General features: G+C 38.3%; 7 protein-coding genes across 12 annotated transcripts; 3 read left to right on the plus strand and 4 right to left on the minus strand.

Annotated features, from left to right (window-relative positions):
* Nucleotides 1-256: 256 nt before the first annotated feature.
* Nucleotides 257-9,942, plus strand: LOC115236190. The gene is given in 3 exon segments (XM_029808481.1): nucleotides 257-920; nucleotides 1,790-4,836; nucleotides 4,839-9,942. Coding segments are annotated over 2 exon segments (5,763 nt in total). The 5' UTR covers nucleotides 257-920; nucleotides 1,790-1,817; the 3' UTR covers nucleotides 7,583-9,942.
* LOC115236192 (cilia- and flagella-associated protein 251-like) lies at nucleotides 9,631-14,701 on the minus strand. 3 transcript variants are annotated; one of them, XM_029808486.1, is made up of 14 exons: nucleotides 14,253-14,701; nucleotides 14,009-14,172; nucleotides 13,456-13,623; nucleotides 13,262-13,370; nucleotides 12,861-13,072; nucleotides 12,633-12,784; nucleotides 12,215-12,553; nucleotides 12,028-12,117; nucleotides 11,764-11,895; nucleotides 11,596-11,687; nucleotides 11,080-11,314; nucleotides 10,555-10,831; nucleotides 10,023-10,156; nucleotides 9,631-9,900 (listed from the first exon to the last, which is right to left on the minus strand). In XM_029808486.1, the coding sequence occupies exons 1-14, from the start codon at nucleotides 14,474-14,476 to the stop codon at nucleotides 9,826-9,828; spliced, it is 2,403 nt and encodes an 800-aa protein (XP_029664346.1). In that variant the 5' UTR covers nucleotides 14,477-14,701; the 3' UTR covers nucleotides 9,631-9,825. The 3 variants fall into 3 exon arrangements, with proteins under 3 accessions (XP_029664346.1, XP_029664348.1, XP_029664347.1); XM_029808488.1 differs by having other exon boundaries at nucleotides 9,680-9,900; nucleotides 14,009-14,388; nucleotides 14,474-14,594; XM_029808487.1 differs by lacking the exon at nucleotides 13,456-13,623 and having other exon boundaries at nucleotides 9,680-9,900.
* A 115-nt stretch (nucleotides 14,702-14,816) lies between these two features.
* On the minus strand, nucleotides 14,817-16,133 carry LOC115236198. 2 transcript variants are annotated; one of them, XM_029808499.1, is made up of 3 exons: nucleotides 15,964-16,133; nucleotides 15,809-15,872; nucleotides 14,817-15,479 (listed from the first exon to the last, which is right to left on the minus strand). In XM_029808499.1, exons 1-3 carry the CDS (start codon nucleotides 16,099-16,101, stop codon nucleotides 15,433-15,435), a joined length of 249 nt encoding a protein of 82 aa, XP_029664359.1. In that variant the 5' UTR covers nucleotides 16,102-16,133; the 3' UTR covers nucleotides 14,817-15,432. The 2 variants fall into 2 exon arrangements, with proteins under 2 accessions (XP_029664359.1, XP_029664358.1); XM_029808498.1 differs by having other exon boundaries at nucleotides 15,809-16,133.
* A 126-nt stretch (nucleotides 16,134-16,259) lies between these two features.
* LOC115236195 (thioredoxin reductase 1, mitochondrial) lies at nucleotides 16,260-21,528 on the minus strand. 3 transcript variants are annotated; one of them, XM_029808492.1, is made up of 9 exons: nucleotides 21,386-21,528; nucleotides 20,512-20,751; nucleotides 18,530-18,753; nucleotides 18,311-18,441; nucleotides 17,965-18,194; nucleotides 17,635-17,849; nucleotides 17,360-17,542; nucleotides 16,826-17,184; nucleotides 16,260-16,730 (listed from the first exon to the last, which is right to left on the minus strand). In XM_029808492.1, exons 1-9 carry the CDS (start codon nucleotides 21,480-21,482, stop codon nucleotides 16,601-16,603), a joined length of 1,809 nt encoding a protein of 602 aa, XP_029664352.1. In that variant the 5' UTR covers nucleotides 21,483-21,528; the 3' UTR covers nucleotides 16,260-16,600. The 3 variants fall into 3 exon arrangements, with proteins under 3 accessions (XP_029664352.1, XP_029664355.1, XP_029664353.1); XM_029808495.1 differs by lacking the exons at nucleotides 20,512-20,751; nucleotides 21,386-21,528 and adding an exon at nucleotides 19,555-19,834; XM_029808493.1 differs by lacking the exons at nucleotides 20,512-20,751; nucleotides 21,386-21,528 and adding an exon at nucleotides 19,047-19,217.
* LOC115236202 (uncharacterized oxidoreductase C24B10.20) lies at nucleotides 19,284-21,482 on the plus strand. The gene is made up of 4 exons (XM_029808503.1): nucleotides 19,284-19,445; nucleotides 20,079-20,130; nucleotides 21,084-21,274; nucleotides 21,349-21,482. Exons 1-4 carry the CDS (start codon nucleotides 19,320-19,322, stop codon nucleotides 21,367-21,369), a joined length of 390 nt encoding a protein of 129 aa, XP_029664363.1. The 5' UTR covers nucleotides 19,284-19,319; the 3' UTR covers nucleotides 21,370-21,482.
* An 890-nt stretch (nucleotides 21,529-22,418) lies between the features above and the next one.
* On the minus strand, nucleotides 22,419-24,372 carry LOC115236201 (B-cell CLL/lymphoma 7 protein family member B). The gene is made up of 4 exons (XM_029808502.1): nucleotides 24,115-24,372; nucleotides 23,661-23,736; nucleotides 23,472-23,577; nucleotides 22,419-23,385 (listed from the first exon to the last, which is right to left on the minus strand). Exons 1-4 carry the CDS (start codon nucleotides 24,204-24,206, stop codon nucleotides 23,267-23,269), a joined length of 393 nt encoding a protein of 130 aa, XP_029664362.1. The 5' UTR covers nucleotides 24,207-24,372; the 3' UTR covers nucleotides 22,419-23,266.
* Nucleotides 24,373-24,521: 149 nt separating this feature from the next.
* LOC115236199 (UPF0545 protein C22orf39 homolog) lies at nucleotides 24,522-25,979 on the plus strand. The gene is made up of 3 exons (XM_029808500.1): nucleotides 24,522-24,876; nucleotides 24,951-25,115; nucleotides 25,434-25,979. Exons 1-3 carry the CDS (start codon nucleotides 24,829-24,831, stop codon nucleotides 25,656-25,658), a joined length of 438 nt encoding a protein of 145 aa, XP_029664360.1. The 5' UTR covers nucleotides 24,522-24,828; the 3' UTR covers nucleotides 25,659-25,979.
* The last annotated feature ends 1,104 nt before the right edge of the window (nucleotides 25,980-27,083 follow it).

Below are 27,083 nucleotides of genomic sequence, written 5' to 3' on the forward strand. Positions count from 1 at the left end.
GTTCAAAAATGCGATATCTCTACAAATTAAAGATGCCTTTTCATGTATCGTTCGTGGCTCGTTTCGAACGATTAAAAAAATCACGTGTCTCTGGATTGTCACTAACGACCATAGAGCTTGTATGAAATAGAGTAGCGTTCGATTGACCAATCGAGGACAAAGAAATTTTTGTTTTCTCTGATTGGCCAATCGTACGCTACTCTATTCAAAGTAAATTTTGGAACGTAACCCAGAGTGTTCATAAATAGGCTGTTTACGCGAAATTGCATCATTTCCCGCGTCGCTTTGTGAAAGATATCAAGAGTTTCGGTGATCGGAGGACTACGTTTCAGCGATTTCGAATCGCTGTCACCGCCGGTTTACTCGCCGGTTGTCGTTGTCGGAATTCGTCATTGAAGTGAGGAGGTTGGGATACTACGGTAATAGAACGTACACGAGTTGTGTACGAAATGTATCGCCGTTCGAGATTTCGCGCGGCGATCCTAAGCAACGAACAAGCGGCAAGATATTCGCACTCGCTTGTCACTGGTTGTCTATCCAAATTAAATCCGCGGCAGCAGCAGCAGTAGCAGTAGTAGCAGCAGCAGCATCCTCCTGACCGTCAGTGACCATCGATACCGCTATTGGATACTACGTTCGCTCGTAGGACTTGGACTAACCTCCTTCTCAGGACGGTTGCCAGGGCGAGCCATAGCACAGTCGCTATGACAAAAGGTGGCATCACTGGGAACGTGTTGGAAGCACGGACGGTACAGCGCTCATTGATATGACGCCATTTTACTAACCTTTCTCGTCGTGTCCACCGCGACCAGATACTCAAAGCAGTGCCGAGGCATTAACTACGGGCTACGTGTCGTGTTTCCACGCGGTCGATCGCGTCATCGTGCGAACAATTGGCTCGGTCTCACGCCCTGTGTAAAGTAAGTACCGAACGTGAATCGCGTCTCTCGCGCTCTCTCTCTCTCTCTCTTTCTCTCTTTCTCTCTTCCTCTCTGTACGAATGCCCGCGCTCGATCGCGGGAATTCGCTCGAGAGTCATCCTCGTGCGCATCCAACATTTTCGTCGTCCGTGTTGCTGGCGTCGTTTCTTGGCCTCCGCCAAGGATCGTTGTAGTATTTTACGAGAAAGACAGGCAGAGAGAAAGAGATTACCGGCGATTCGCCTCGTCACGTCGTTGCCAGGACGGTGTCTCTCCTTAAACCGCCGCATTTTCTCCGCGTTTCGTCTCGAGGCTGGCAATTTCGAACGTTCGCGAAATTAGATTCGCGACAAGAATTTCGAGTTTTTCCAAGTGTAACAGGTAATTGTTATCAAGGCTATAATTTTTTTTTTTTATACGAGATCGAAATTTCGAGTGTAGAATTGAGATGTGGGATTATCTTCAACGAGAAACCGCCTACGCGTTATTGCGACGCAGTACATATTATCTCAATTTCGATGTCAGAATGAAATTTCTGATGAAAATGCATTAAAAATGTTTTTGTTGCATTGAAACGCCGTTTTTATGTTTGTATTCAGCGTAATCTTTGGTCACAGATAACTTCAAGTTTTTACTTTCGTCACCTGGCATTCTTACAATATTCCTTTTAATAATTCCTATCTTATCGTCAATTATAATTATAATCGTTTTTTAATTCTTTGAACTCAAAAAATTAACATGTCACTCTAATAAATTATATGCGCATAAATCTTGCAATGTATGCAAAAATATATATTATATTTAATTTAATTTAATTTTAAATTTAATTTAAATTTAATTATTGTATATTAAATATAAATATATTTCAGGTAAATCGCTGTAACAGTTTGCATTATTATGGAAGATGAGGATGGAGAGGGTAAAATTATAGATATGTGGAATATCTTGGAGGAACAACAGCTCAAAGATTCGACATTGGGTAATGCATTAAGACATTCCATCGATGATGTATACACAGATGTAATTGAAGAGGAGAAACAGCTGATACGCTACAATTCGATCATAGCGAAAGATTCGCCTGGCAGAAATACAGTAACAAATCCAAAACTTACATTCAAAGGCTTCAAGAAGCGCATCCTAGCCCAAGCTCGAGAGATTCATACCTCCAGTCCGAAGAATAGCACGCCGGAAACGCAACAATCGGCGCATCCCAATGCAAGGGGCGGCAAGGACAAGAGGACAGAGGGGAAACGGGAGCGTAAGATAACGGAATACGCTCAGTATTTGGGTCTTCAACCATCAGCGAGATACAAATGCTCCAAGTGTCACACGTGGTCCATTTGTGGTTCCAATACGAAACAGAACTCTTGCACTTGTAATTCTAGTATGACGCCGATGCCGAGTACCTCCGAATCGAGTACTTCAATGTCGCACAGCGCCAGCAGCTTCAAGATCACGAGAAAAGTTTATCTGTGCGCAGCGTGTGGTACATATTTCGAAAACTGGAATTTATTCTTGCACATGAGGGACATACACAAACGTCACATATGTCTTTACTGCCTCGGCATGTTCGGCCAGGCGGAAAGGCTGTCGTACCATCTGATGAAGAAACACAGCGTTCCGGAGATGGCGTTTACCTCGATGGAGGATTTCTATAACGCTTTCAAAGGTTCGTGCTACTTGGTCTGTTGCAGCTGCGAAAAGGTTTTCTCGGAGACCGACGATTTCTTTAACCATTATTGTTCACTGACATTGAAACAAGATGTGACTGATACCGGCACGCCGGTATGTACCATATGCAGGCAGAGTGCGGGTACACACGCGAGTACCTGCAGTTTTGCGCTACCATCGGATACGGATAGGGATTTGTGTGGCTCCGCGACGCCATTATCAGTCGCTGACGCGACGCACGCGGATAATGCGTCGCCAGCGACTATCCTACCACCGGAGAAAACTACAAATCTCGGAGGTAAGGGACCACCGAGAAAAGCAATTAAGCACAAGAGCAAACACAGTGAGGGAGATGGTGCACAAAATTCCCGCCAACCAAAACCGATTGCATCGACAAGGAAATTAGGCGCGAAAATCCGGTGTAACGAAAACCAACTTGATCGCAATCTCGATATCCAAAGAGAAATAACAAATAATTTACCTAGAGACACAGTTACCGAGACAATAATGGAGGTATCTAGGTATACGGGCCGCGATTCATCTGACGAGAATGACGAGAACGATGAACAAGCAATGAATAAGGACGTGTTTAACAATCGTGACAAAGAATCGGGAGAAACGTCACCGGCTCAAAATTGTCAACTCGATCGCAATGAACCTTACGACAGTGTAACCGAGACTATTATGGAAGTGTCACGCTATACAGGTGACGAAGATAAAAACGAAAAAGAAGAAGATTCGATGTGTACTGCAGATGATGAATATACATCGCGCACAGTTGAAAAGATGAATACCGAAAACAGCGAGATATGCGATAAAAACGATATTGACTTGGTACCCTCGATCAATTCAAGACCATCTAGTCCAGTACAATGGGAAACCGAGAAAACCGCGATAGCAGACGCAAAAGCGAATGCTACGTGCGAGCCTGAAAATGAAATTGAATTTTGCGCGTATGACAGCCCGCAAAATGTACAAAGTCCTGTCAATCGATCACTGTTTAGTCCGCAACACGAGTCGCATGCGTTGGATCCGCAATCCAAAGAAGAAGAAAATGACGACGACGATGTCGAAAAGAATGAGGAGAAGTCAGATGCGACGTGCGCCGCTGAATCTCAAGCTTCAGTTTCGTTTAACGCTGTTGCTACTTCCGATAGGAGTTTGGTTATTAAAATTTGCAATAGAAACTCGCAGTTTAGCGTCGCAACGACTACCACCGCGAGCAAAAAATCCGAGGAAAATAATAATGCCCAAGGATCGACATCAAAGGACAAAATGTTAAATGGTTCGAAAACGGAAAGAGACATCAACGGTGGTGACGAAGCGAATAACGAGCTGGATGATAGCGATTCCGATAGCGATAAACTGGCAGTAGTGGATAGCAATCAGGAGGAAGATGAAGAAGCGGAAGACGGTGAGGAGGCTGAAGAGGCCGACGAGGTCGAAGAAATCGAAGAGGACAGATGTAATGATGCGAGAGATGACGATAACCAAGATAATCAGGAAGGAAATGGTGGAATCGGAACTGAAACAAGTACTGATCGGGAAACGTTCGCCGTCACATCGATGCCAAGCCACGACGTCAGTATTGAAAAATTTGTTAATAACGAGACCGAAGGCTCAGCGAGAAGTGTTGCTAGTGACCAGACGACGAAAGACGATACAATCGATATCGATGGTGGTATTGCACTAGCCGGCGAGGATGCCCCATGTATCGATCTAAACGTTGAGGGTACTTTGGATAGCATGGATTTGGAGGAGCTGCTAAAACGCTGCATTGAGGCGGCCAGTCCTATCTGCGTTTATTGCAATCATGCGCGGCACATAGCCATCAATGGCAAGCAACTGGGTTTGCACATGCTGGCAGAGCACAAGTTTCAGCCGCAGCATCCCGCGATAATCATACAGATGGAGCAGTTTACCATACGGGTGAGGAGATCCCTGGATGAACTCGAGTCTCGTTACTTCAATCTAAACACATATACTAGCGCGAACGGCACATACAATGTGCCGGCAGTGTTAATATACGAATGCTTTCACTGCAGATTCCACTCCGCGATACACAAAGAACTGTATCTGCACAACCGGAAGATGCATCAGAAGACCATATTGATTTGTATAATGTGCAAATCGACATTTTACAGTTACAGCGAGCTGCTGTGCCATCTGTGTCCTGGTATTTACTCGCCAAACGTAAACCTGCGATACCGTTGCTGTCTCTGCTCGGTGGCCAGTCTCCCATCGGCAATCTGCGCAAGCGTCATCACGTCTGTGACGTTTGTCTAGAATCTACCGGCAATCAACAGCGTCTCTCGAACCACGTGTGGAAGCACAAGTTACATCATTTATGTTACAGATGCGGCATCGCGTACCGCAACAAACCGGACATCACGAAACACCTGTTTTGGAAACATGGCACAGAGAGTGTCTTGTGCCGGAAGTGCCTGCAGAAGAAATGGCCGCACATATATCACTTCTGCATACCACCCACGGCATTTGTTTGCGAGGAGTGCGGCTTAAGCTTTGGTCGCGCGGTGGCGCTCAAGGTGCACAAAAGATTGCACTCGGGCGATTCACCATATGGTTGCGACGAGTGCACAGAACGCTTTATATCGCGGAAACTTCTAGCCAAGCATCAAGCGGCTCACAGGGAACCAAAGCCAGAAGACATCGATGTGAATACGATGGACGTGGTTCATGTTCCACCTACGGAAAGAGACGAGAAATTAGACACAGCGGCAGCGCCGATCGACGGGACCGCCGTAGTGACGGGAGTCATGGGGGTCGAAATTACGAAGAATGTCAAAGAGGCTGTGAAAAGAGTCGATGTTTACGATCTGCCTCCGCTTAATCTATCGTCTGAAAGCGACACGGATAGCGAGGAAGAAAAAGTCACTTCCGCGGAGAAACTGCCGGAAAAAGAAAAAGTCGTAGAGGACGCAGCGGAAAAGGAAAATGAAACCACCGAAGAGCTCTCTGCTACCGCTGTTGATGATGTTGCTACATTAAACAACGATATAGTCGAAGTGGAACGGAACGAGGAGGAGAAGAAGCAGGAGGCACGCATTATGGACGGTATATGGGATAATTTCAAGACATATGCCGCCAGTCTGGACGTAGAGGAGTCCGCCAAGAACATTGCGTTGAAGGAAAGCGTACCCGAGACCGATGCCGCGTATCTGAGAAGTATTATCCTCGCCGACCATGATTATTGCATAGTATATTCGTCCGAGAAGAAGAGCGAAGATCAAGCGATTTCCAAAGACGACGACGTAAAGGACGAACACGACGGAGTTAAATCTAAAAGGAGTCCATCACCCGGTACGCCGAATCAAAACGCCGGATGCGACAGCGACGCGAACAAACGAAAAGCAAAGACTCCTAAGAAAAAGAAAAGAAGCGGCAGCACATCGTCCACGAGTGATTCCTCGAGCGATACCGATTCGAGCAGCTGCTCGTGCGGCACCAACTGCAGCTGCAGCAGTTCCTCTTCCGGCAGTTCCTCCAGTTCTAGCAGCAGTTCCGACTCTGATAGCTCCACACCTGAGAGTTCACCCAGAAAGCAATCAAGCAATCGTAAAGAAAAACATAGTAAGAAGGAGAAGGAAATCGAGCCGGAGGACAAATTAGAATCCGTTGAGCCGGAGAACAAGCCAGAGATCACAGTAGAGAACGGTCTAGTAATTCCCGAGCTAACGAGCGAGCTCCCGACAGTCACGGCGAAGCCGCTGTTACGGGAATCCGATTTGGAAACCGAGGAGACCGAAACAGACGAGGACTTTTACGACGAGCATCCGCAGTTGCTTGCCAACAAATTATTGTCGGAGAAGCGCAATCAGTTGCTGCTATTGGCCGCCGTCGCGCCGGCGTCGACACCGATCTCGCCGGCGCCAGCAATGGAACAACCATCGACGCCGCTCAACAACGGCATTTTGGATGCGGAAAAAACGTTGCCGGAATCGATTATGATGACCACTGAGGATCATCAGCAACCACAGCAGCAACAGAAGAGAAAAACAAAGACAAAGAAACGACGAAAAGGTGAGAGAGGCGGTAAGCGTAATGCGACTACAGTGGAATCGATCAAGTTAAACATTCCCAAGGCGTTTTACCGGAAAAATCCGGGATTCGTCGCATCATCGCCAGCGATGCTGCATCCCAATAGCAGGGCCTCGACACCGAACCAACTGCTGGCTGCCACATGTAACGATCACGACAGTGTTGGCGGTGCAATGGAGATGATGCAGCAACAGCAACAAACATCGATCACTACTGTCATTGGCGTGCCAAATCAACATATCGGTGCAGGCGGCATGGAGACGGAGAATAAGAGAGTTTCGAAGAGGAAACGTGTGCCGAAGCGTTTTTATGGCGATTCAAGCGATGATGAGCCGCAGGACAAGCAACCGGCGTTTAATAGATGGCGAAAAAGTGAGATCCCTGCTAGTCCCTCAGCCTTTGTATCGCCACTCCCGCCGACAGCAATGACATCACCGAATCCGAAATCGATCGTACCTCCAAGATATCCTTTGGGCGGCAAGAGCGTTACACAGACATACACCAACAGGTCCCAGGTAGTCCAAATGGAGCAGGCAGCTAGTCAGCAGCAAGCGGTTCTATCCGAGGAGTTGCCGCGCATCATCACGCCAGCGTCCGCCACCGAATCCGACGATCCTGCGGAGAGCAGCAGTGATAGCAGCGAGTCCGAGATCGAGGACGTCACGAGACAGACGAGGATAAATCGTAACAACTTGACGATGCCATCAGCCATAAATACATCAGCCACGGAGCGGCCTGGCAAGATTTATTGTTATTGCCGCTGCCCGTACGACGAGGTGTCGGAGATGATAGCTTGCGACGGCGAGGACTGCCGCATTGAATGGTTTCACTTTGAGTGCGTCGGTATAATGGTGCCGCCCAAGGGCAAGTGGTATTGTCCGGATTGTCGGAAGAAGCACGATATCGTACAGAACGACGACTATTGCGATTGATAGTGAGATGACAAACAAAACAATGATGATAGCGACAGCGTACTAATTACCAAATTCGACCGATCGAAATCGTTGCTTTTAGGCATAATGCTAAAATTTTCCTTCTTTCTTTTTCACGAAAAGGAAAAAAAAGATACTACACTGTTCCATGTTGATATTTTTCTTAAACCGATATGTAGACAATGTTTGTACATAATTGTGTAAATACGTCCTAGAGTTTGTAAGAATGAAAAAATGAGGTTTTTGTGTACATTTTTTTGTATTTCTTTTAACGACGGCGCCATGTATAAATATATGAAGTAGATATGTAGATAAATAGATAGACACAGACAGATAGATAGAATAGGTAGGTAGGCAGATAAACAGGCTGATAGCGAATAACGGTGCAAAACCGTAGGAACCTAGCTTTTCGCAAGGGCAGGACAGCGTTTTACGAATTCGGAATTTTCATCTGATTATGATTGTCGGTATTGCTGGCGGTATTTGTCTTGATCTTAGCTGTTCTCGTCGCGATCGAACTTGCATGAACTCTCGCATATCTCTCTGTTAGTTCAGCAAAAGCACTAAATTTGTAATACTAAATATGTAATTGTCGCGCGCGCGGGTGATTGCCATCTACTTTTTTTTTTAAACTACGGATACAGAAATATGACAATTTCCTTGTTTTCTTGTTGGCAAACAGACGGTTTTATAAATTTTTAAATCGTTAAATTCATTAAGTTTGCATTGCATTAATCGTTAACTGTTCTCTTTAACAACGGCTATGTTCGAATTGTCGCCATGTAGCGCTTATTTAAAATGATTGTACCTCTTGAGAGGTGTATCTTTCCTTGCTTCTAGTCTATCATAAGGTAAAATGCTTGAAGTGAAACGTTATTCTTTCAGCAGCCGAAACAGCCCTTTCGTCGACAGTCTTGTGCCACATCGAAAAGCCGATTAACGGTCGTATAAAGGCTTATATCGCATCAGTGAGATCTACAAACGTGTTAAATTAAATTAAATTAATTAGAAAGCAGGCGCCATTCTTTGACTATGAGAATCGATTAACAAAATATCGACGCGCGGAAAGTACTGTTAATATTAGAAATGGAGAGATCGTGAAATGTTTATTGAAAATTTCGCTTTAAACAGTATTATAGGATATATACAAGGAAACATATATCCATCATGTTTATTTATATACGTTTCCGAATTTCATATCTTTATATACATATACATAACATCCTGTATATATACACACATATAGAACACACGAAATTCGGAAATGTATATAAGAGAGAAAGAGAGAGAAAACATAATGGATATATAATATATATACACAATATACATCCCCCATATAACTGGTAATACAATCGAAAAAATAATAGTTCTATGAAAAAATAAATTAAAAATGTAGAATAATTTTTTTTTGTGCAAGGTTTTATTGCCGAGAAAATTGACTTTGAAAATTGGAAAATTAATAATAATTTGCTTTTTTAAACTTGAGTGATTTCTGACAATCTTGTGTTATACATTATCGAATTTTTCTTGCGTGGTTGATAAAATATATATAAAAAGATGCAACATTTTTTTTATTGAATAAATGAAGTTTATCTACATATTTTTCTCATTTACGATACTTCTTCAGTGTAAATTATTTTAACTTGTTTTATTAAATAGATTAATAGTTTTTATTTGTACTTTTACATATATATTAATAATCACTCTTGAGATGAAAAAATTCAAATATGACAAAAAGTGAATTTTTTTAAAGTGAATTTTCTTGAAAACAAAATCTTATATGAAAAGATATTATTATGTGTTTTCGAATTATTTTTTCATATAAAATCCTTGTTAGTCGCGTCTGTTTGAACAGATTTTCACAAGTGTCTGCTAAAAATTTTTATCAGCAGAAAAGCTATGAATTTAATAGAATTTGTTAATTTCGATTATGTCGACACACTGTAACAGAGCCTGAGCATAAAGATTGTCATAATCGTTTGTCACAGACGTTAAGTCGAAGATGTAAGGTAATGCACAATGATTGACGTAAACGCCGACGGCCATTCTGCTAGCATTTCTTCTTTTCTTTATTCTTAATGTCTCTTTCAATTTTAATCTGACGTTTACAAAAAATAAATAGTTCCGATCTTTGTTTTAGGTTTACTTCCATCACTTTCGTTTACTCCTCACAGCAGTATATATCTATAAAAAAATTTCTCCAGAGTACCGCGATGCTACAGATAATCGTCATGTTGATTTCCTCAATTGTTAACTTTAGTTTCCTCCAGTGTTTCGATACCCATAATGTCCATGGCAAAATCTTTGTAAGATATTCTCTGTATCATAACGTAACAATACATTACTCTCGGGAAGCCTAACGACGAGTTTATCTTGTTTATTCTACATTTACTGCCTATTTGCATATTGTTTTTCAACAAATTGGGAAGGAAAAAATTACCGGCGGAAGAAAAAGAAAATCGAAGGACACGTCTCTTTGCGATGGACTTGACGGTCGAATTTCTGTCGTTTCCTTGTCAGAAGGCACGAGCAACTTGAGATACGTATATGCCTCTTCTAAAGTCAACGGTTCACCTGTCATGCACAAGAACATACAAATTAACGAGATAAGTGTTATTAAATACTGCAGGTGAAAATTGAATTTTCATTTTGGAAAAAAAAAACCAATGAAAATACAATTTTAACTTTATTCGCTCTATTCAAAATGTAAGAGTAATTCGCAAATTTTGAGACTGTTCTAATGTCGAAAAGTAGATTGTTACATTAATTAGTATACAGTTTATTTGTGAGGAACAATTATGTTTTCTCTAATAAATAGAAGCACAAGAAAAAAATCAAATTAGCAGATAGATAGGTCATATAAGAATTAAAAAATTTGACAGATTAATTTATATCAGAATAGAGATGTATATATTTTTGCGACAAAGTCGCAAAGTAGAATAATACATAAAGAAGTCAATTAATGGACTTGCCGACACGCTCGCTATCTTCCATCGAAGTTTTCGATATTGTTGTTCTACCCAATAAAACATCCATAAACTGTTCTCTTGTTAAAGTAGGGTTTTCCATATTAATAGAATTCTCATCGATGAAAGTACGAAAAGCTTCCTTTATTTGGCGCATGCAAATTCCGAACGCCGGTCGATGATTCACATAGAGTCGCACGAATTCTTCAAAAGTGATCTTTTCGATAAGTTTATCGGTTTCGACATAATGTCTGTAGGACACTTCCGTCATGATATTCTCTATCTTGAAAGTAAATTTATATCTTAACGCGAGAAAATCTTGCGACGTAACATACACAAAGAAAAAAAATGTAGAAAATCTTATGCTCCCATTAGTACAATTTCAAAGTTTCAAAAAGATTCGTCCACATGTTCAAAAGTTTTTCAAGTTTAAAATGTTGACTCATTTTATAATTATATCCTGTATATAATATTACGCGCGTGAATACACAAACATACACACAATCTAACATAACATAACACAAGGAATACTTCTTTGATGGTCGGAAAATATCCTATAGCTCGCATAAGATTTGGGATCTGCTCGATGGCCACAGTATCGGAGACGATTCTGGCAGCGGTCGTATTTTCGCTTTGATGTAATATTTGCGCGTAATAGAATAGGTCCTTCATCTCGTTTATCAGCCATAATTTTTTGTCGCCTTCAACGAGACGATGAAACGGCGAGAGTCCTTCCCCGCCTAATTGAGCCATTAAATCAACGGATCTGGGAAAAATGATTTTTATTTACATTTTTCAGCATAATATTAAGATTCGCAATCACAATTATTTTGCAGTCGTATTTGATGGAGATGATGTCTATATAGATCAAAGATAAAGTTTTTTATGTAGAAAACCATATTTTTGAAATGTTTTATTTAAAAAAGAATTTGTTTTTATTTTAACGATGACATATTGAAAGTGAGAATATATTCCAATTTTCTTTTAACGTCAAATTTTAATGTGACTGCAATAAAGAACTCGCACTGCTCATCAATATATACCAACTTGAGTTTGATTTTCCACATCAACACACACGGATCGTTGTAGCCTGTGGTAAAGAGTATTTCTCTGTTGCTGCTGACAGCGATATTTGTTATCTACAAATAACACAGGTGCATACATATCATTTCATAAATATGAAATATAAATATATAACATCTACAGGCCTCTAACTTTTCGTGGATGTCCCGTCATACCGACAATCTTATAAGGATTGCCGTCGAGAGGCAGTAGCTGAAGACCGATTTCCCTGTCAGTGGCGAATACCATATAACTGTTATAATTGACAAATTTCTTCGTTAAGACCTGTGGGCGTTGCAGAGATTTAAATACAAGGTAATCATTAAAAGATCACTTTGATAATTACAAACATTCCGTCTAAACTAATCAACATATCATTCTAATAAAAATCGTTCTATAAATGTCTCAATACGTTACTTGGAATTGTTGTACTGGTTCTCCAAAGGTCGGTCCCAAATAAGTACCGCGAATAGTCTTGGTAACATCATTGAAGATTTTATATTTGTACTGCAATGAATATATGGATTAGAGTATTGCATCTTGTTCACACGATTTGGGCAAATCAAGAAAGAGAAAAAGAAAAAAGCGATTATCGAAATCTTACTTCGGAATTTGAAATCATAAGAAATCTCTCAACACCGAACTCGGGATACCACGCTAAACAAAGGGGAATAGCGGTCTGTTCGATTTTGTCGATGCGCAATATTTGAAGTCCTGGCGTTGGATACGGCCCGCTGTGTTCGAGATCATATTCGATGAGCTCTCGATCCTCTCCCAGTGAAAAAAATCGGGACGCAGCGGAATCCGATGTAGCCGGACCGAAAAGTATATCTCTGATGGGTAGATAATGCGAGTGATATTTTCCGATTAAATTCCACACGTTGGGCTCCTTCGAAGCGGTGATATCGTTTCTCTTGAATACTACTACTGTCAGCGCGTCGTCCTGAAAATAAAATCCTTATATTGATATCTTTTAAGAATAAATTGTACATCCGCGGGACGATCGACGAATTTTTCCTTACTGTATAAGCCATATAATCGGCGCGCTGTGCGAAAGCGATTTTATTGACGGCTGCCGAGGAGTGTTTGTACGGAATCTTCTCTAAAGGATCTAAAGTAACGTGATGTAGAATCCAAATCGCTCCGTTCTCCAAACCGCACGCTAGCATGTCGCCTGTAGAAGAAACAATGAGCGCTCTTCTATGCAGATTTCCTTTACTTGGAAAATTATGACATTCGTCGATACCAACATCTTGGCGAAAACTTTAAAACTGTGACGGCTTTTAAAGACTCGTGACTTTGCGGACAAGTGACGTAAATAATGTTCTTGTCGATTGTCTGTTTTTCGAGAATCGGCCGGAAATCCGGAAAGGGTGGCATGCTCCTGGATATTATCAAGGTACAGTCCTCGTGATTATAGAGATGTACGGTACCTCGCACATCGCCCACGACTACGTAATTGCTTTAATTAAAATTAATAAATATAACAAATATATACATTATTAATTATTTTAAGTATTTTCAAAACATAATTAATATAAAAAATACAGATTAAAATAACAATATATTTATGTAAATATATTTATGTATTGTGTTTTTTTAAATATCATATTAATATAATTAACTACATGTCTACTTCGAATTATTCTACCTTTCTGGATGAGCATCTATGCTGGTCGTGGTTGCCACTGGATGAGGTAATATAAAATGCCATTTTTGCTTCGGAATTTCTATTAATGCTATTACTCCCGTAGAGGAGCCTATAATAAAAGAACAAAGCCAAAAAAATACATTTAAATTCGAATCAGAATAATTCGCACATCTCTAATGAAATAAATGTTTTACATGCAAGAAAATTTCGGACGTTAAACGGGGAGCCCTGTAAAGTAGCATCCATCGGCGGATAGCTCGACTTCGCTTCGCTAAATGCCTTATTGTAGTTTCGTGGAATATGTTTTGCATTTGTAATGAATTTTGACGAGGCCATCTCTATTTTGCCATTTTGTTTGTATTCTAATTCATGAGAATATTTCAATGTATCGTGTGATCCATCGTGCAAGCGAATACTTTTTTTTTTGTTATACATATATCGTAAGTTTTCATTTTCCTCGTACGTTAAAATATCAAATAAAAAATATATGTAATGAATAAATTAATATAATATACGTTTTACATTACTATAATATAGATTTAATATCAGCTATAAAAAAAATTTACGAATAAAAAAATATATAAAAATGTGAACATTAAAAATAAATTACATATACAAAGACATATAAAAATAGGAATACAAAACAATGAAAGATAAATGATATAACATAAGAGGAACAATTTTGAAAGTTAAAGACGGAACGCTCGAAGAAAAGAAAAAAAAAAGATTTTTTTAGATAAGACTTACTCTCAGATACATTGGTGATAAATACTGGAGATAGCAAGTTTGATTGGAGATCGAAACTTATCCATCGAATGGAATCAATATCGCAATTCTGACACCAGTACAAAAGTTTCAATTGATAATTATAAAAAGTGATACGACCATTTGAACTTCCCGTGACAAGCATACTGCAAAATTAACGATTAAATTCGCATCAAGTATACTATTATTAGGCTATTAATAAATTACAATTTTCAGACGTGTATACTTTTCGTTATGGGCGATAACAGTAATACTACAGCTCTGTAAATTGATCGTTTTTACGTGTTTTTTCTCTTTATAATTAGCATCATTAATCGCACCCTTTTCTTTACGAGGAACGTCATTCCACACTAAAATGCATCCTGAAAAAGTTATAATGTCAGCACACAATGTTAGATAACTGTTTATTAATTGGCAACTAAAATTATATCGATAAACAGAGGATACCATTCGTAGTCACTGTAAACGCTTGCTGTATTTTCGAAACATAGCAAGTTCCATTGAAGATTTCAACACGTCGAAATTTTGTCACGACTTTGGGACAATCGTAGCTCAAAGATTGACCGTCCTTGTTTATGAAATTTGATAGAAATATGAAAATCAGAATTTAATCAGACATTAGTTAAGTTAAAATTTTAAATGTATATAATTTTTTTTTCTTGTTTTGACAAAATATTTAGTAAGAATATTTAATGTAAAATCTAGTTTTGTTAACGTAGAGTGAATATGTCATAAAAAATAAAATTTAAAATTTGACATATCATATAAAGAGAAAGATCTTGAAAATTCATACATTATCAAATTTTATTTATTTCGATTTATATCGCCGTTTCGCTTAACGATTCTAAATAAACTAAAAATACAAATATGATATTTTTCACTAACCCAAATTAGGAACAAAACATGATAATCGGTGGTTAATGCGAACTGTTCCGGATATTCATCGTTGAAAGTTATTTCCTTGACACGTTCGGACGTAGTGTCGATCAACGGAATTGATGCTGGAAATGTCGTTAAACAAATCGATAATTTATAATCGATAATTTTTTTGACACAAATATTTTACAAAATCTTAGTCATAATAATCACAATTGTCTATTTAAATAATTATTAAATCTAATTAAATCTGATTATATATCAATACTTTTTGCATAAATAAATGATATAATCAGTAGGATTATAGGATAAATATAATTTTTGTAATGATAATAACAATATATGATAATTAATATTTAATTGTAAGTGTTTCTAAGGCAAAGAAGAGTGATTAAACGAACGAACAAATTAAGGGAGCAAACCGTCTGGTTTGTCCCTTCCATGACTCCACAACCAGATATGCACATTCTGACATTTTTCGTTGCTGACAGTGATTATCTGCTTAGCATCGGGACTGATACGAGCGACTGTCACGTCTTCGCTTGCATGCGGATGGAATAAAGTGCACACGGGCATCCTGGAAACACATCGAAAAGAATAATATTACGAAAAAAGTTTCTTCAAGAAAAAACTTGCCCCTTTTCCGTATCCCAGACCATTACTACGGAATCTTTTCCGAAATTCGCTGTCAGCAACCATTTGCCGTCCCGCGAAGTGGATAATGTTCCTATGGCATTACGCTAAAGAGGGCAAGAAACATCCCTTTGCAAATGCGGAAAAATGAACGTTACTTTGCGCTACACGCGTAAAAAAATATACCGACATGGCCCAGAAGCGGCAACATTTCTCTTGAAACATAGTTGTAAATCACAACTACATGCGAACAGGCATACGCTAGTAACGTACGATTTTCCGTCGTTAGATTTATCACCGGTACTTCCGGATTTATGCCGAAGGACCATTGCAACGTCTGCAAAAGAGAACGACAATTTTCTGACAATTAAAGACATATTCGTGTCAGTTAATGCATCGTTCAATGTAATTTCATAGTTTTCACTTACGAACGGGCAAAGATCATGCTCCGTGAATGTCCGCTCGTAGCATTTTTTTTCGGCGTTTTTTTCCATAGTCTCATTATTTTCGATATCTATTCGAGATTGATCCGAAATTGACGAAGAAGCAACAGCGTACATCGCCATTTTAAAACAAATGCGACATAAACATTCAATTTACAATATAATTACAATTGATATAAAATAGAATTCGAATTTATACTTAATTCTTGCTTCCGAGAGATGATGTCATAAGGATATTTTTTCTTTTTAATTTATAGCAAACGCCAATTATGATACCAATATATTGTCAATATATTTATTTTCTTTTAGCGCTCTTAAAATAATCGTCATTTCTTATATCATTGATGCATATGCCATAAAGGCGCTTTGTTTCTTAAAAAAAAATAATATATATAAAAGATCACTATTAATGCGATATTACAATGTATCATTTCTAGATTCTATTTTATTCGCTGCTTATTTTACGCGATATCGCGATATTTCACAGCACTTTGTATGTGACAAATTGAAACACTATTTTAGCTAAAAAGTCGGCTGATATTTGTTAGAAAATTAAACGTTATTTTCTGGTAATGAATAATCTATATGCTGAATGATGTCGCTATGTATTATGTACATTAATCTAACTGCAACAGCTTTGTGGCTTAGGATCCAGGCCTGAACGTTTGGTAATGAATATGCGCGTAAACTCCTCTGCTACTGTTGGATGAATTCCCACAGTGCCCTTCAATTTCGGAATTGTTAAGCCACATCTACGAAAATACGACAAAAGTATACATTATAACTTCGTAATGTAATTTTTTTTAAAGATAAACTTATGTGTATGTGTGTAGACTTAAATATTTACTTAATAGCAGCAGCAAATCCTTGAATCACTTCGCCCGCGTTGGGTCCGACAAAATGCATACCAAGCACCCTTTGATCACCATTTCTGAGTGCGACGACCTTCACATAACAATGATCGACTTCCTTCTGGGGAACGAAAAATTCCGTCGGTTTGTAATACGCGTGATAAATTTCTATCTCTTGCTCCCCATGAAGCATGGTCGCCGCTTCTTCGCTCAGTCCAACACATCCATATTCTAAAGGACTGAACACCGTCGTTGCGACATTTGTGTAATCCATTTGTTCAGTAGAATTACCGAACAGCCTTCTCGCTAATAGTTTGCCCGCATGTATAGCGACAGGTGTTAATTCGGGCTTTTTCTATAATAAACATTCGAAAATTAGATCATTTATATTAAAATCGTTTATATTTGTATTTGCGTTATATTTAGCTTATGTGTATGTCTATTTATTTATTAAAACGTTAAAAATATTTATCATTTATCTATTTAAAAATGTTTTTATATTCTGTTATAGAATGTCATGCAAAACTTACATGAAGTACATCGCCAACGGCGTAAATGTTTGGGACATTCGTTTGTTCATTAATTGCTTCAATCTTGTTACTTTCTGGAACAAGCTTCAACCCGGCATTCTCCGGTTTTAACTCTTCCGTAAGCGCTCGCCGGCCAATAGCAAATAAAACGGTGTCATATACATCTTGATGAATTTGGCCATCCTAAAAAAAATCCAAATTATATTACACGCTAATGCAAAAAAACTTATTTATTCTGATTTTTTTAATATAAATTTCTGCAAATTTGCACTCACCTTGTCGACCCAATCAACAAGAAGACGGCCATCCTCTTGCTTCGCAATTTTCTTAGGCTTTGCCTGATAGATGAAATGCACACCGCGTTGTTCCATCTCTTCAGCAATGAGGTTTGCCATTTGTTGATCAAATCCACGCAATACGATTGATCGAACCATTATTGTCGCGTCATAGCCTAAGCCATTAAGAAAACCAGCACACTCTAAGCCAATATCTATTTCATTATTAGAGAAAATATTAATATGTATTTGTGCATATAATTTTATTATAAATATCTAATGGAAGATCTGGTAACAAATCATATAAAATTTTGTTGAGAAAAAGGATACATCCAGCTCCAACAACAAGGGTCTTGCCCGGAGCACGATTTAAACTGAAGATATCATCACTACTTATGCCATACTCTAGAGCACCTGGAATATCAGGATATCTAGGTCTACCACCCACTGCGATTAATATGTTTTTAGCTGTAAGAATTTTCTCCTCCCCTTTCTTAGTGACTCCAACTACCGTGTGCGCATCCTTGAAATGTCCAAGAGCATTCACATATTCGACTTTTCTACATTAATGCAAATAATTTTAATTATAAATGTAAAAAAAAAATTAGATAACACAAGCATAGAGTAATTAACGAAATAATGAGATTATAGACAGAAAAATTAAAAAACGACTAACTTTGTTCTAAGTTCGACACGAGTGACCCAGTTAACAGACTTGACATGATTTTGTACAGCAGTTCTCAAGGCTTCCCAGTCGATTTTCACAGTCTTAGGATCAGGTAATTGCCAACCAAATTTTGCCGCCTCCTAATAATCACGAAATTCACATAGATCAGACAGAGGTTTTTTTTGATTTTGAATTACACTATTGCAATAATTTGAAACATTTATATACCTGAACAGCTTCACCGAGTAATGCGGCTTGATGCATTAACTTTTTTGGTATACATCCCACATTGACACAGGTACCACCTAAGCCCCAAGTGGTACCAAGGGGAGAAGGAGTCACGTAATCCAAAACTGCCACCTTTGCATCCAGTCCCACTGCTTCCTTAGCTGCTGCCAGGCCACCGGAGCCTCCACCAATGACCAAGAGATCATACATATAGCTCTGATCCGCTGAAAGAAGATGGCAATTATATACCACCATTATGTACGCAGGAAAGTTATTTTAACGGAACGAGTTCTTGAAGAAACATTCAGTGTCATCGTGAAAAACGAAAGAAACATTTCCCGCGAATAATATTACAAACAATTGTAAAGATGTTTCTGTCAAAGCTTTCGTGCATTTCTCTGAAACGTCACTCAAAAACCTTTCGAAAATGGCGCGCGAACCGGTAGCGCAACTTATTACATATGTAATGACATCGCAATTATTCTTTATCAGTAACTTAAACGCTCGTTTCACTCACTGCACATGCAAGCCATCGCGCTTCTACCGTAGACGAAGCCGTCGCACTTGACAAGCAACGGATGCGGTAACCCGAGCAATCTGGCGTGCGCGCCTCGAAATGACACGAGCCGCGTGAACACCGTCAGAGTCGCCATGATAATCGGTGACATGCGATTTACGATTGCGACACGTGACGTCAGTCGTTCGCGCCTCGCGCCGCGCCGACGAGAATAAAGGCACTGTAGCCGCGCGACGCGCTTTTTCCCGTCATCGTTTCCCGCGGGTGGTGGAAATGAAATCGATCCTAATCACCGGCTGCAACCGCGGTCTCGGTCTGGGCGTGGTGAAACATCTGGCCGAAAGATCCCCGCAACCGGACAATATCTTCGCGACATGCCGTGACGCGAGCAAGGCGACGGTAAGATTTGATGGGCGGCGTTCTCGTTTCTTCCATGTACGGTTACAATCGTCGGCGTATTTTATTTCATATATTATACAATTCTGAGGATCTCTCGTAAGTTACTTACCAATCGGCGCCATCGCGACTCTCTTTGCTCCTCGTGTGAAAGAACGTATTTCGTCCGCGAATGTAATCGACGAAATGTCAAAACGCGTTCGCGCTGTGTAACGGTCAAAAATACTGTTTAAAAAATCACTTGATTCAAGCGACGACTAAAATTGTACTGACACCGATGTATGTCTACCCGTCACCATAAGTCTTCATCACCTCCACCGCCATCTGTTATACGTGACCTTCTTTGAATCTTCCCCCTCCCTCACTCTTCCTCCTCTCTATCCTTTGTCGCAATTTTGTAATGAGTCAGCGGATGATGATGATAATGATGATTAACTTGCGATTGCGTTCGATTGCGATGGATATCGATAAACGTTACATAAGATCGGACCGGAATTTCCGAGATCGATTTCTTGTCTCGTCTCTCGCCCGCGGTTTCGTTGAATCGTTATCGAAATAATAGAAATATATGAGATATTTTTCACGCGACTTTGTTAAATTGAAATAAAAAGGAAAAAATAAGAAAAATGTTTACAGGAATTACGCACACTCGCCGACAAATCTTCGAACGTACATATTATCGAGATAGGTAAGTCGTTAACTTCGTTACCTATTATTTATTCGTTTCGTTTGACTACGCTATAATTTCAATCGCAACGGGAGAATATATAGTTATACCGTTATTATCTTTATTATTGCGATAACATTATATCAGAATGATTGCAACTAAATCTGATGAAAGCATTCATGGAAACATCTCGAAACTTCGATATTTATTCTCTGATTGTTAATTGTAATTAAAAATATAGGTTTTTTTTTTTTAAATAATAATAATATTTCTTTCGATAATATAATTTTTTAAATAATACTGTACAAATTGATTTGAATATAAAAGCATTTTATAATGTATGTCATACTCGTGCAGGAAATATCTTAAGAGTTTCAATTAGAGAATGCTGATATATCTTACTTAATATGGGAGTAATATTCCTCTGTCGATTTTCCACTTTAATTTCTACACCGTCCTTCACTTTATTCTCTGCTTTGTTATCCACTTTGTTTTCCTCGATTTCCCGGTCACTCGAATCAGAATCTATAGTTTGCGGTTTTTCGCGACATATCGAAAACCACGTTTTCGACTTGTTTGCTTTACGGGCCTTCATATCCACGCATTTACCCGAGAATGCTACGTCGAACGTCGCAAATATTCCTATTGTAAAAAAAAAAAAAATGATTTTTATCGGAGGTTTATTTATCGATTGACACATACTATCTGATATCATCTAGCTAATTTTCTGTTTGAGTAAGATCGATCTTTTTCCGCGCGATAAGAAAATCAATATTCATTGTTTATCAGCGCATTCTGCGATTGTTTCTTTTACAATGCGATTATGATAATTGTATAATTTTGAAAAATTGAATTCATGGGGAATATCCCTTATGTACATCACACCTGTTGTATATAATATTTTGTGGATCAATGTAAAATATTCAACGGGATAATAATATATATAAACCACAGTTTACTCCTTTTTCTTTCAGATTTGATGGACACGGATGGCTACAAGAGAATCGTAGATGTAGTCAGCGAAAAAGTAAATGGCGCCGGTCTCAACGTTCTTTTTAACAATGCTGGTATTTCCAGCAAATTTACACGTCTCGGTCTTGTGAAGAAGCAGCAAATTATAGATGCTTTTCTAGTCAATACCATTGCACCTATTATGTTCACAAAAGTATGCTAACGATACATATTATTCACTAATATTAAATACAATTAAAGTGCTCGGTTTATACATATATATAATAGCGACATTCGTATTATAATTGATTCAAGGCTTTCTTACCGCTACTGAAAGTGGCTGCGAAAAATGCCAAGGACAAAACAGAGTTAAGCATAAGAAGAGCAGCTGTCATCAATATGACTTCTATTTTAGGCAGCATTGCTGAAAATAACGACGGCGGTTTTTATCCTTACAGATGCAGTAAAGTAATTATTATTTTTGTAATTCATTAAGTTTCTCGTGAATTGTTTATAATTTTTGATTTAATATACTGCACGTACATCGTTATTTGCTTCCCGCCTATTATTTTGTCTAGAATATCATCTCATGTTATCTTGGTAAAATTTATATGCATTCAATAAAATTCGCGTGTGTACTTATCATAATCCATAAATCCTGTAATCTTTCAAAATTGAAAAAGTTATATTACTTTCAAATTAATATTGGCATATATTTCATATCGCGCGTCAAACACTTGAAACAAATTCTGCAAAGCAAATGTCTTATCTAATCTCATTCACACAGGCAGCGCTTAATGCGGCAACCAAATCGATGAGCATCGATCTGAAAACAGATGGGATTTTGGTAACATGTTTGCACCCTGGATGGGTACGCACTGACCTAGGTGGTAACAACGCTCCAATGGATATCGACACCAGCGTCAGTAGTATTCTAAATACCTTGAATTCGTTGACAGAAAGGCATACTGGTTGTTTTATTCAATACAATGGTAAAATACTACCCTGGTAATAATCTACCCTGGTGAAATAAAATATTTTTATACATAATATACTTTTATATATTATATAAAAAGATTTAAATAATTTAAATAATATTAAATATACATTCTACATTTTTTTGTAAAAGTTTGTCAAAATGAATAAAAATTTATCTCAAGATGGTCAAGTTTTAACTTAATATTTTTTACTAAATAACTGTAGGAAAAGTATTTTCACAAATATTAGATATTTTCTCGTATCTTTTTTATACTCTAACCGAAATATCTGCTATAAGAGTTAGTGTGAATATCTTTGTACAAAGTTTAAAAAACAAATGTATCACAACTTTTTCATAAACGATGTATAGTACGCACTGATCAAAAGGTCATTCAACTATTTTATTTGTATGAGTCCAAGCTTATTTTGTACATGTCACGGTGCTATAAGGCAAAGGAATGCAAATTCTTCTATAGTATTAATAGACAAAGAAAAAGTGATATTTGGTATATGTACAATGACTTTTCACAATTTTTCAAAAGCATAAATGTGTTTAGACATAAAATATACATGTACTTATGTGTTTTTACATCAGCAGTTAATTTATAGTAAAAATAATTCTAACACAACATACGAGTATCTTTTTGTTAAATACTCTCTGGTACAGCAATATATCATTATAGCCAGAAAAATAGAAATTTAAAAAAAAAACAAAAGAAAATATATAATACTTTAACATCGCTACAAATGTTGCAATTGCTGCAAATATACAATACGCTATTAATTTTTTTTCTGACTTTGAAGATTATTTTTGTAATCTTGCAATTTTTTGGAAAAATGATATAAAAACCCGAATTTTTGATAAATAGATTGAGCATTTCCCAGTTTTTATCTATCCAATTAAAGAATCATTATTTATAATTCCTAAATTCAATGGGAAAATTTGTAATAAATTCATATGTAAAAAAATAAACTTCATTATACATAATTCAGAATGTTCTATAAGATTAATATTATTTATATAATTATATACGTATATATATATATATATTATCTAGAATATTTTTCATACTAAATTTGGATGAAACAAAAACTTATCTTGCAATTCATCCATGTCAAGAGGTATGATTTAACTCAAAATTATCGAGTGCAAATTTACAAAAGAGTGATTCCTAAATATGTCAAACTTTATATGACAATGGTGATGATGATGATTATAGATCAAACATTAGTCAGTCTTTAACCTCTTAGGTGCAGATTCGCTATTTTGTGAATTGGAGTCCTCCGAGAAACCCAAATGTGCAGAAAAATCTGTCAGTCCTTGGGAATCGCTAACAGTGGAAAAACCTAATATGTCGAAAAAAATCATTGTTTCATTATATAATCAGCAATAATAAATTATCCTTTTAAATTATCATTAAAACTAAACTCACATGTATTGGAATCTTCTGTGAGTCCGAAATTAGAATTTGATGAATCTATTCCTCCTTTTCTTGGTAAACCATTCTCCTTATCGGAACCGGTTTTACTTTTTTTCTTCTGCAAAATAAAACATTTACTCTTAAGCAATCATTTGCTTTTATTATCATTTTACTCTTAGCTTAAATTATTTTCTTATATACCTGATCAAGAGTCGAAATTGGAACCCATTTATATATTTTCATAGTTGTCTCTCCTATAGTAACCCATTTTTTTTCCCTGCGGTATACATTCAGGATTCTAATTAACTGTTCATTTTAAATGAATAATAATATTAACAAAAGATGAAAGAAAAAAACATTGGTTATTTTTCATAACGAGACAATATATATTATTATACATTTGTTCTTGTATAATGACAAATAATTTAGCCATCCAATTAAATAAAGTAGCAAAGAAATATTATATTGTACATATGTAGAGAGATATGTGTTAAAAGTTGTAATGTATGAAATAATGTAAAATAAACTGCCATTATATAATATAGTAATCAATATCTGTTTTCAGGAAATGAAACGCTCTTATTAAGATACAAATGACAGACGCAAGAATCGGCAATTCTTTTTCTCCGAAACTACAGCTCCGAGAAACACTTACCAGTGACGAACTTTATCAACTACTTGCATCACGCGTTTAATGTCATCCTTGGCACGACTACGGGTCTCTGCGCGCACTGACCGCGACATCATATTATTGTTTCTCGTGCGACTAAATCACCGGTAATCGATTATTGCACCAATCACTGCACCAAAAACACCGGGACATCCGTGAAACACGAGTGATGTGGATAGGTTAGAAAAGTGACAGGAAGCTATACGAATACCGATTGCTTCTTGCGGGGAATCGTATAGTTACATTTATAACTTGAGAGAGAAGGAGACAAAAGATAATACGTTTGTCCTCTTCTACCGACGCTAGCCGAAGCTGGCCGAAGCTGGCCGAAGCTTGCCGAGTGACGTGCGCATGCGCACACGGACGTGGGCGGTTGAGCGCAAATCCTCACCTTCACAGCTCCACACGCTGGATACAACGATGATTGGACGCGTTCAGCAGAACAAACCGCTTAGTAGCAATACATTGTGATTGGCTCTTACTTTTAGAGCCAACAAATCAACGTCGAGTGTTGACAAGACGATCTCTATCAACACCTATATCTATTGTTGCTGTACCTTAACCTATATCTAACCTATTCTCTATACACGACGAATGCTCTCTTGCGTGTTTGGCACGTGTTCAGCAAATGATGAGCGGTTTTATTTTTATGTAGAATCTCTCTAATGAAAAGCGTACGACTAAGAAATTCTGATAAATATGAGCAAACCGGAGGAAGGAAAAGTAAATCATGAAAATGACTGGATGGTACTTTATTACTCTTTTTTTCTGCGTATCATCTTTTTATCGAATATCTTATCAATTTTATACTCTTTTGTTAGGTTAGACCATGTATGATATACAAAGCCGAGTACGACGATTGTACCAGTATAAGAGCTCGTTTCAATCAATATTTTATATTTGGCGAAATGCTCGATTGCAGTCAATGGAAGACCGATTATCGCAACTGTTATGAATGGGAAAAAAATAAATCGGAAGAAGCATACGTATGTGCTGATTTACTCTATAATTTTTTTAATATATCACAGAATAATATATCAGGCCCGATTGCACCAGTGTTATTTTGACTTTAAACGAGCCTTAAAACTTTTGGCAACAAAAACAATGTTATTTGGCTTTAGACTATAATTTAATCGTTGATTAACTTATAGTTGAAAGCCAAATAACATTGGTTATTGCCAAAAGTTTTAAATCTCGCTTAAAGCCAAAATAACATTAACCGGGCCTTAATACATAATACACAATTATTTATATATCATTATAATATTTAATATACCACAAAATAATGTTCTGGGAAATCACAGAACGAGCTGATCGCGAGCGAGAAGCAGCGTAGGAAAGAGCGTTTACGTCCGCATTATCAGAACGATGTCTGGGAGAGAAGGGAGAAACCACCGGAGAACTGGAACGCTCCTCTACCTGAGTGGATGCAGAAGAAGTTTGAAAACTCGTACCTGCATCTAAGAAATCAAGAGATGAAAGAGGGCAAGGAAATTTCCCAGCTCAATTCGAGATGCACTATATTATAACGATAAGATATTCGATTTGATCTTTAAGATTAAGTAGCGTGTACATATATGTACATATGTATTTATTACATAAACCCAATTACATGTATGCAATGATATATGTATATGTGTATATTGAGTTTTTCAGTGTTCTCATAAGAACTATCGTTGATGTTACGTTGGAGTTAACTTTATCAAGAGATGTGCAACCGAAAGAAGAATGAGAACAATACTGAAAAGAAACGATTGCAAAAGCACCTTCGCGTATGTCAAAATGTTGAATTATTTTATCGCCTCAAGGAATGGAAGACGGAAAATTGATATAAATTCTCATATCATTTTCTTTCAGTATTTACTATTCATTTCTGAACATAGTATTTCATCCAATGAACGGAAATCCAAGAAGGAAATACATAATAATATTATTCATTTCCCGCGAAATAATTCTTATCGCGATGAAACACGAACGCAGCTGCGGATCGAGGCGCGTCAGTAAATTCTGCGCATGCGCGATGAAATTTGTTTCCTTCACACGAAACGACGAAACCACCGACCACAAGTGAATGCAACGTCTCGTAAGGTCACCGATGTCGAGCATGCGCAATCGCACACCGACTGGTAATCTCATAGTGTATCTTATTTTTCCGTCACGATCTCTCACAAAAAAAAAATCTACGCTGATGTGGACAATCTAATAAAAAGAGGAGATCGACGCGCGAAGAAAACGGAAGGGACGGTTGACGTTTCGAACGCGTCGCGGCGCGCGCGTCCATCCCTGCTCCACTTCACACCCTTTCTCACGTTCCATCGGAACACTGCTCGTTCCTTCCTAAGTACCGTGCGTACATACGTACGCAGCGCGTGTGTCCGTAGTGATTGTCCGCGTACGAGACGCCGCAGTGAATGAATGACGTAATATCTGTATACGGATATCGGACGGACATAATCGTTGAAGTAAGACAGTAGTAAGCGGGAACGAGCCTGAATCGGGTCCTCCTTTGCATCCACACTCTTATTACGCGTCTCGGAGCATTGTGCGCGCGCCGCGCGTTTTTCGCGGCACGTGCAGCGCGTAGCAGTGCGACACGCAATGGCCACGGACTGCGTGGTTGACGGTGATTACCTGGGTGCGTACTCGCGCTTCTTCGCGGAGTTCGTCGCCCGGGTGAATCCGAACGATCAGCTGCCCGTGAAGGTGAGCGCTTACGACGTCGACGAGAGCGAGCTGGTCGGTGAGGTCATCAGCGTGACTCTACAGTACCTCAATAAAACGTAAGCGTACAAATTATTTAGTTTTTGTTCAAATTGTCGCGTAGGCGAGATATGATGTTCGTCGTATATATGTATGTATGTGTTTGACATTCTACCGAATGCCCGCGGCTTCGAGTTTATCGCGTAAGCGCGAGACTCGACGCTTTCGAAATCGTATCGCGAGCTATTTGTAGG

Source organism: Formica exsecta, unplaced genomic scaffold (assembly GCF_003651465.1).
Source record: "Formica exsecta isolate Colony F162 unplaced genomic scaffold, ASM365146v1 scaffold245, whole genome shotgun sequence".
In the NCBI taxonomy this organism is placed as follows: domain Eukaryota; kingdom Metazoa; phylum Arthropoda; class Insecta; order Hymenoptera; family Formicidae; genus Formica; species Formica exsecta.

Bases quoted from the DNA above. Each gene is read 5' to 3' on its own strand.
- LOC115236192 (XM_029808486.1), bottom strand. From the start codon at position 14,476: ATGGTATCCTCTGTTTATCGATATAATTTTAGTTGCCAATTAATAAAC. The intron at 12,554-12,632 runs GTAAGGAAAAAT...TTTTATTTTCAG, and splicing joins CCGATTATATGGCTTATACA to GACGACGCGCTGACAGTAGT. The intron at 12,118-12,214 runs GTAAGATTTCGA...TATTCATTGCAG, and splicing joins TTATGATTTCAAATTCCGAA to TACAAATATAAAATCTTCAA.
- LOC115236198 (XM_029808498.1), bottom strand. From the start codon at position 16,101: ATGGCGATGTACGCTGTTGCTTCTTCGTCAATTTCGGATCAATCTCGA. The intron at 15,480-15,808 runs GTACGTTACTAG...ATGTGTTTCCAG, and splicing joins AAATCTAACGACGGAAAATC to GATGCCCGTGTGCACTTTAT.
- LOC115236202 (XM_029808503.1), top strand. From the start codon at position 19,320: ATGAAATCGATCCTAATCACCGGCTGCAACCGCGGTCTCGGTCTGGGC. The intron at 19,446-20,078 runs GTAAGATTTGAT...AAATGTTTACAG, and splicing joins GTGACGCGAGCAAGGCGACG to GAATTACGCACACTCGCCGA. The intron at 20,131-21,083 runs GTAAGTCGTTAA...TTTTTCTTTCAG, and splicing joins CGTACATATTATCGAGATAG to ATTTGATGGACACGGATGGC.
- LOC115236195 (XM_029808492.1), bottom strand. From the start codon at position 21,482: ATGCTGCCTAAAATAGAAGTCATATTGATGACAGCTGCTCTTCTTATG. The intron at 17,850-17,964 runs GTATCCTTTTTC...ATAATGAAATAG, and splicing joins CCTTGTTGTTGGAGCTGGAT to ATATTGGCTTAGAGTGTGCT. The intron at 17,543-17,634 runs GTGAGTGCAAAT...GATTTTTTTTAG, and splicing joins TTGTTGATTGGGTCGACAAG to GATGGCCAAATTCATCAAGA.
- LOC115236201 (XM_029808502.1), bottom strand. From the start codon at position 24,206: ATGATGTCGCGGTCAGTGCGCGCAGAGACCCGTAGTCGTGCCAAGGAT. The intron at 23,578-23,660 runs GTATATAAGAAA...TTTATTTTGCAG, and splicing joins CAATTTCGACTCTTGATCAG to AAGAAAAAAAGTAAAACCGG. The intron at 23,386-23,471 runs GTGAGTTTAGTT...TCGACATATTAG, and splicing joins CACAGAAGATTCCAATACAT to GTTTTTCCACTGTTAGCGAT.
- LOC115236199 (XM_029808500.1), top strand. From the start codon at position 24,829: ATGAGCAAACCGGAGGAAGGAAAAGTAAATCATGAAAATGACTGGATG. The intron at 24,877-24,950 runs GTACTTTATTAC...CTCTTTTGTTAG, and splicing joins ATCATGAAAATGACTGGATG to GTTAGACCATGTATGATATA. The intron at 25,116-25,433 runs GTATGTGCTGAT...GGGAAATCACAG, and splicing joins ATAAATCGGAAGAAGCATAC to AACGAGCTGATCGCGAGCGA.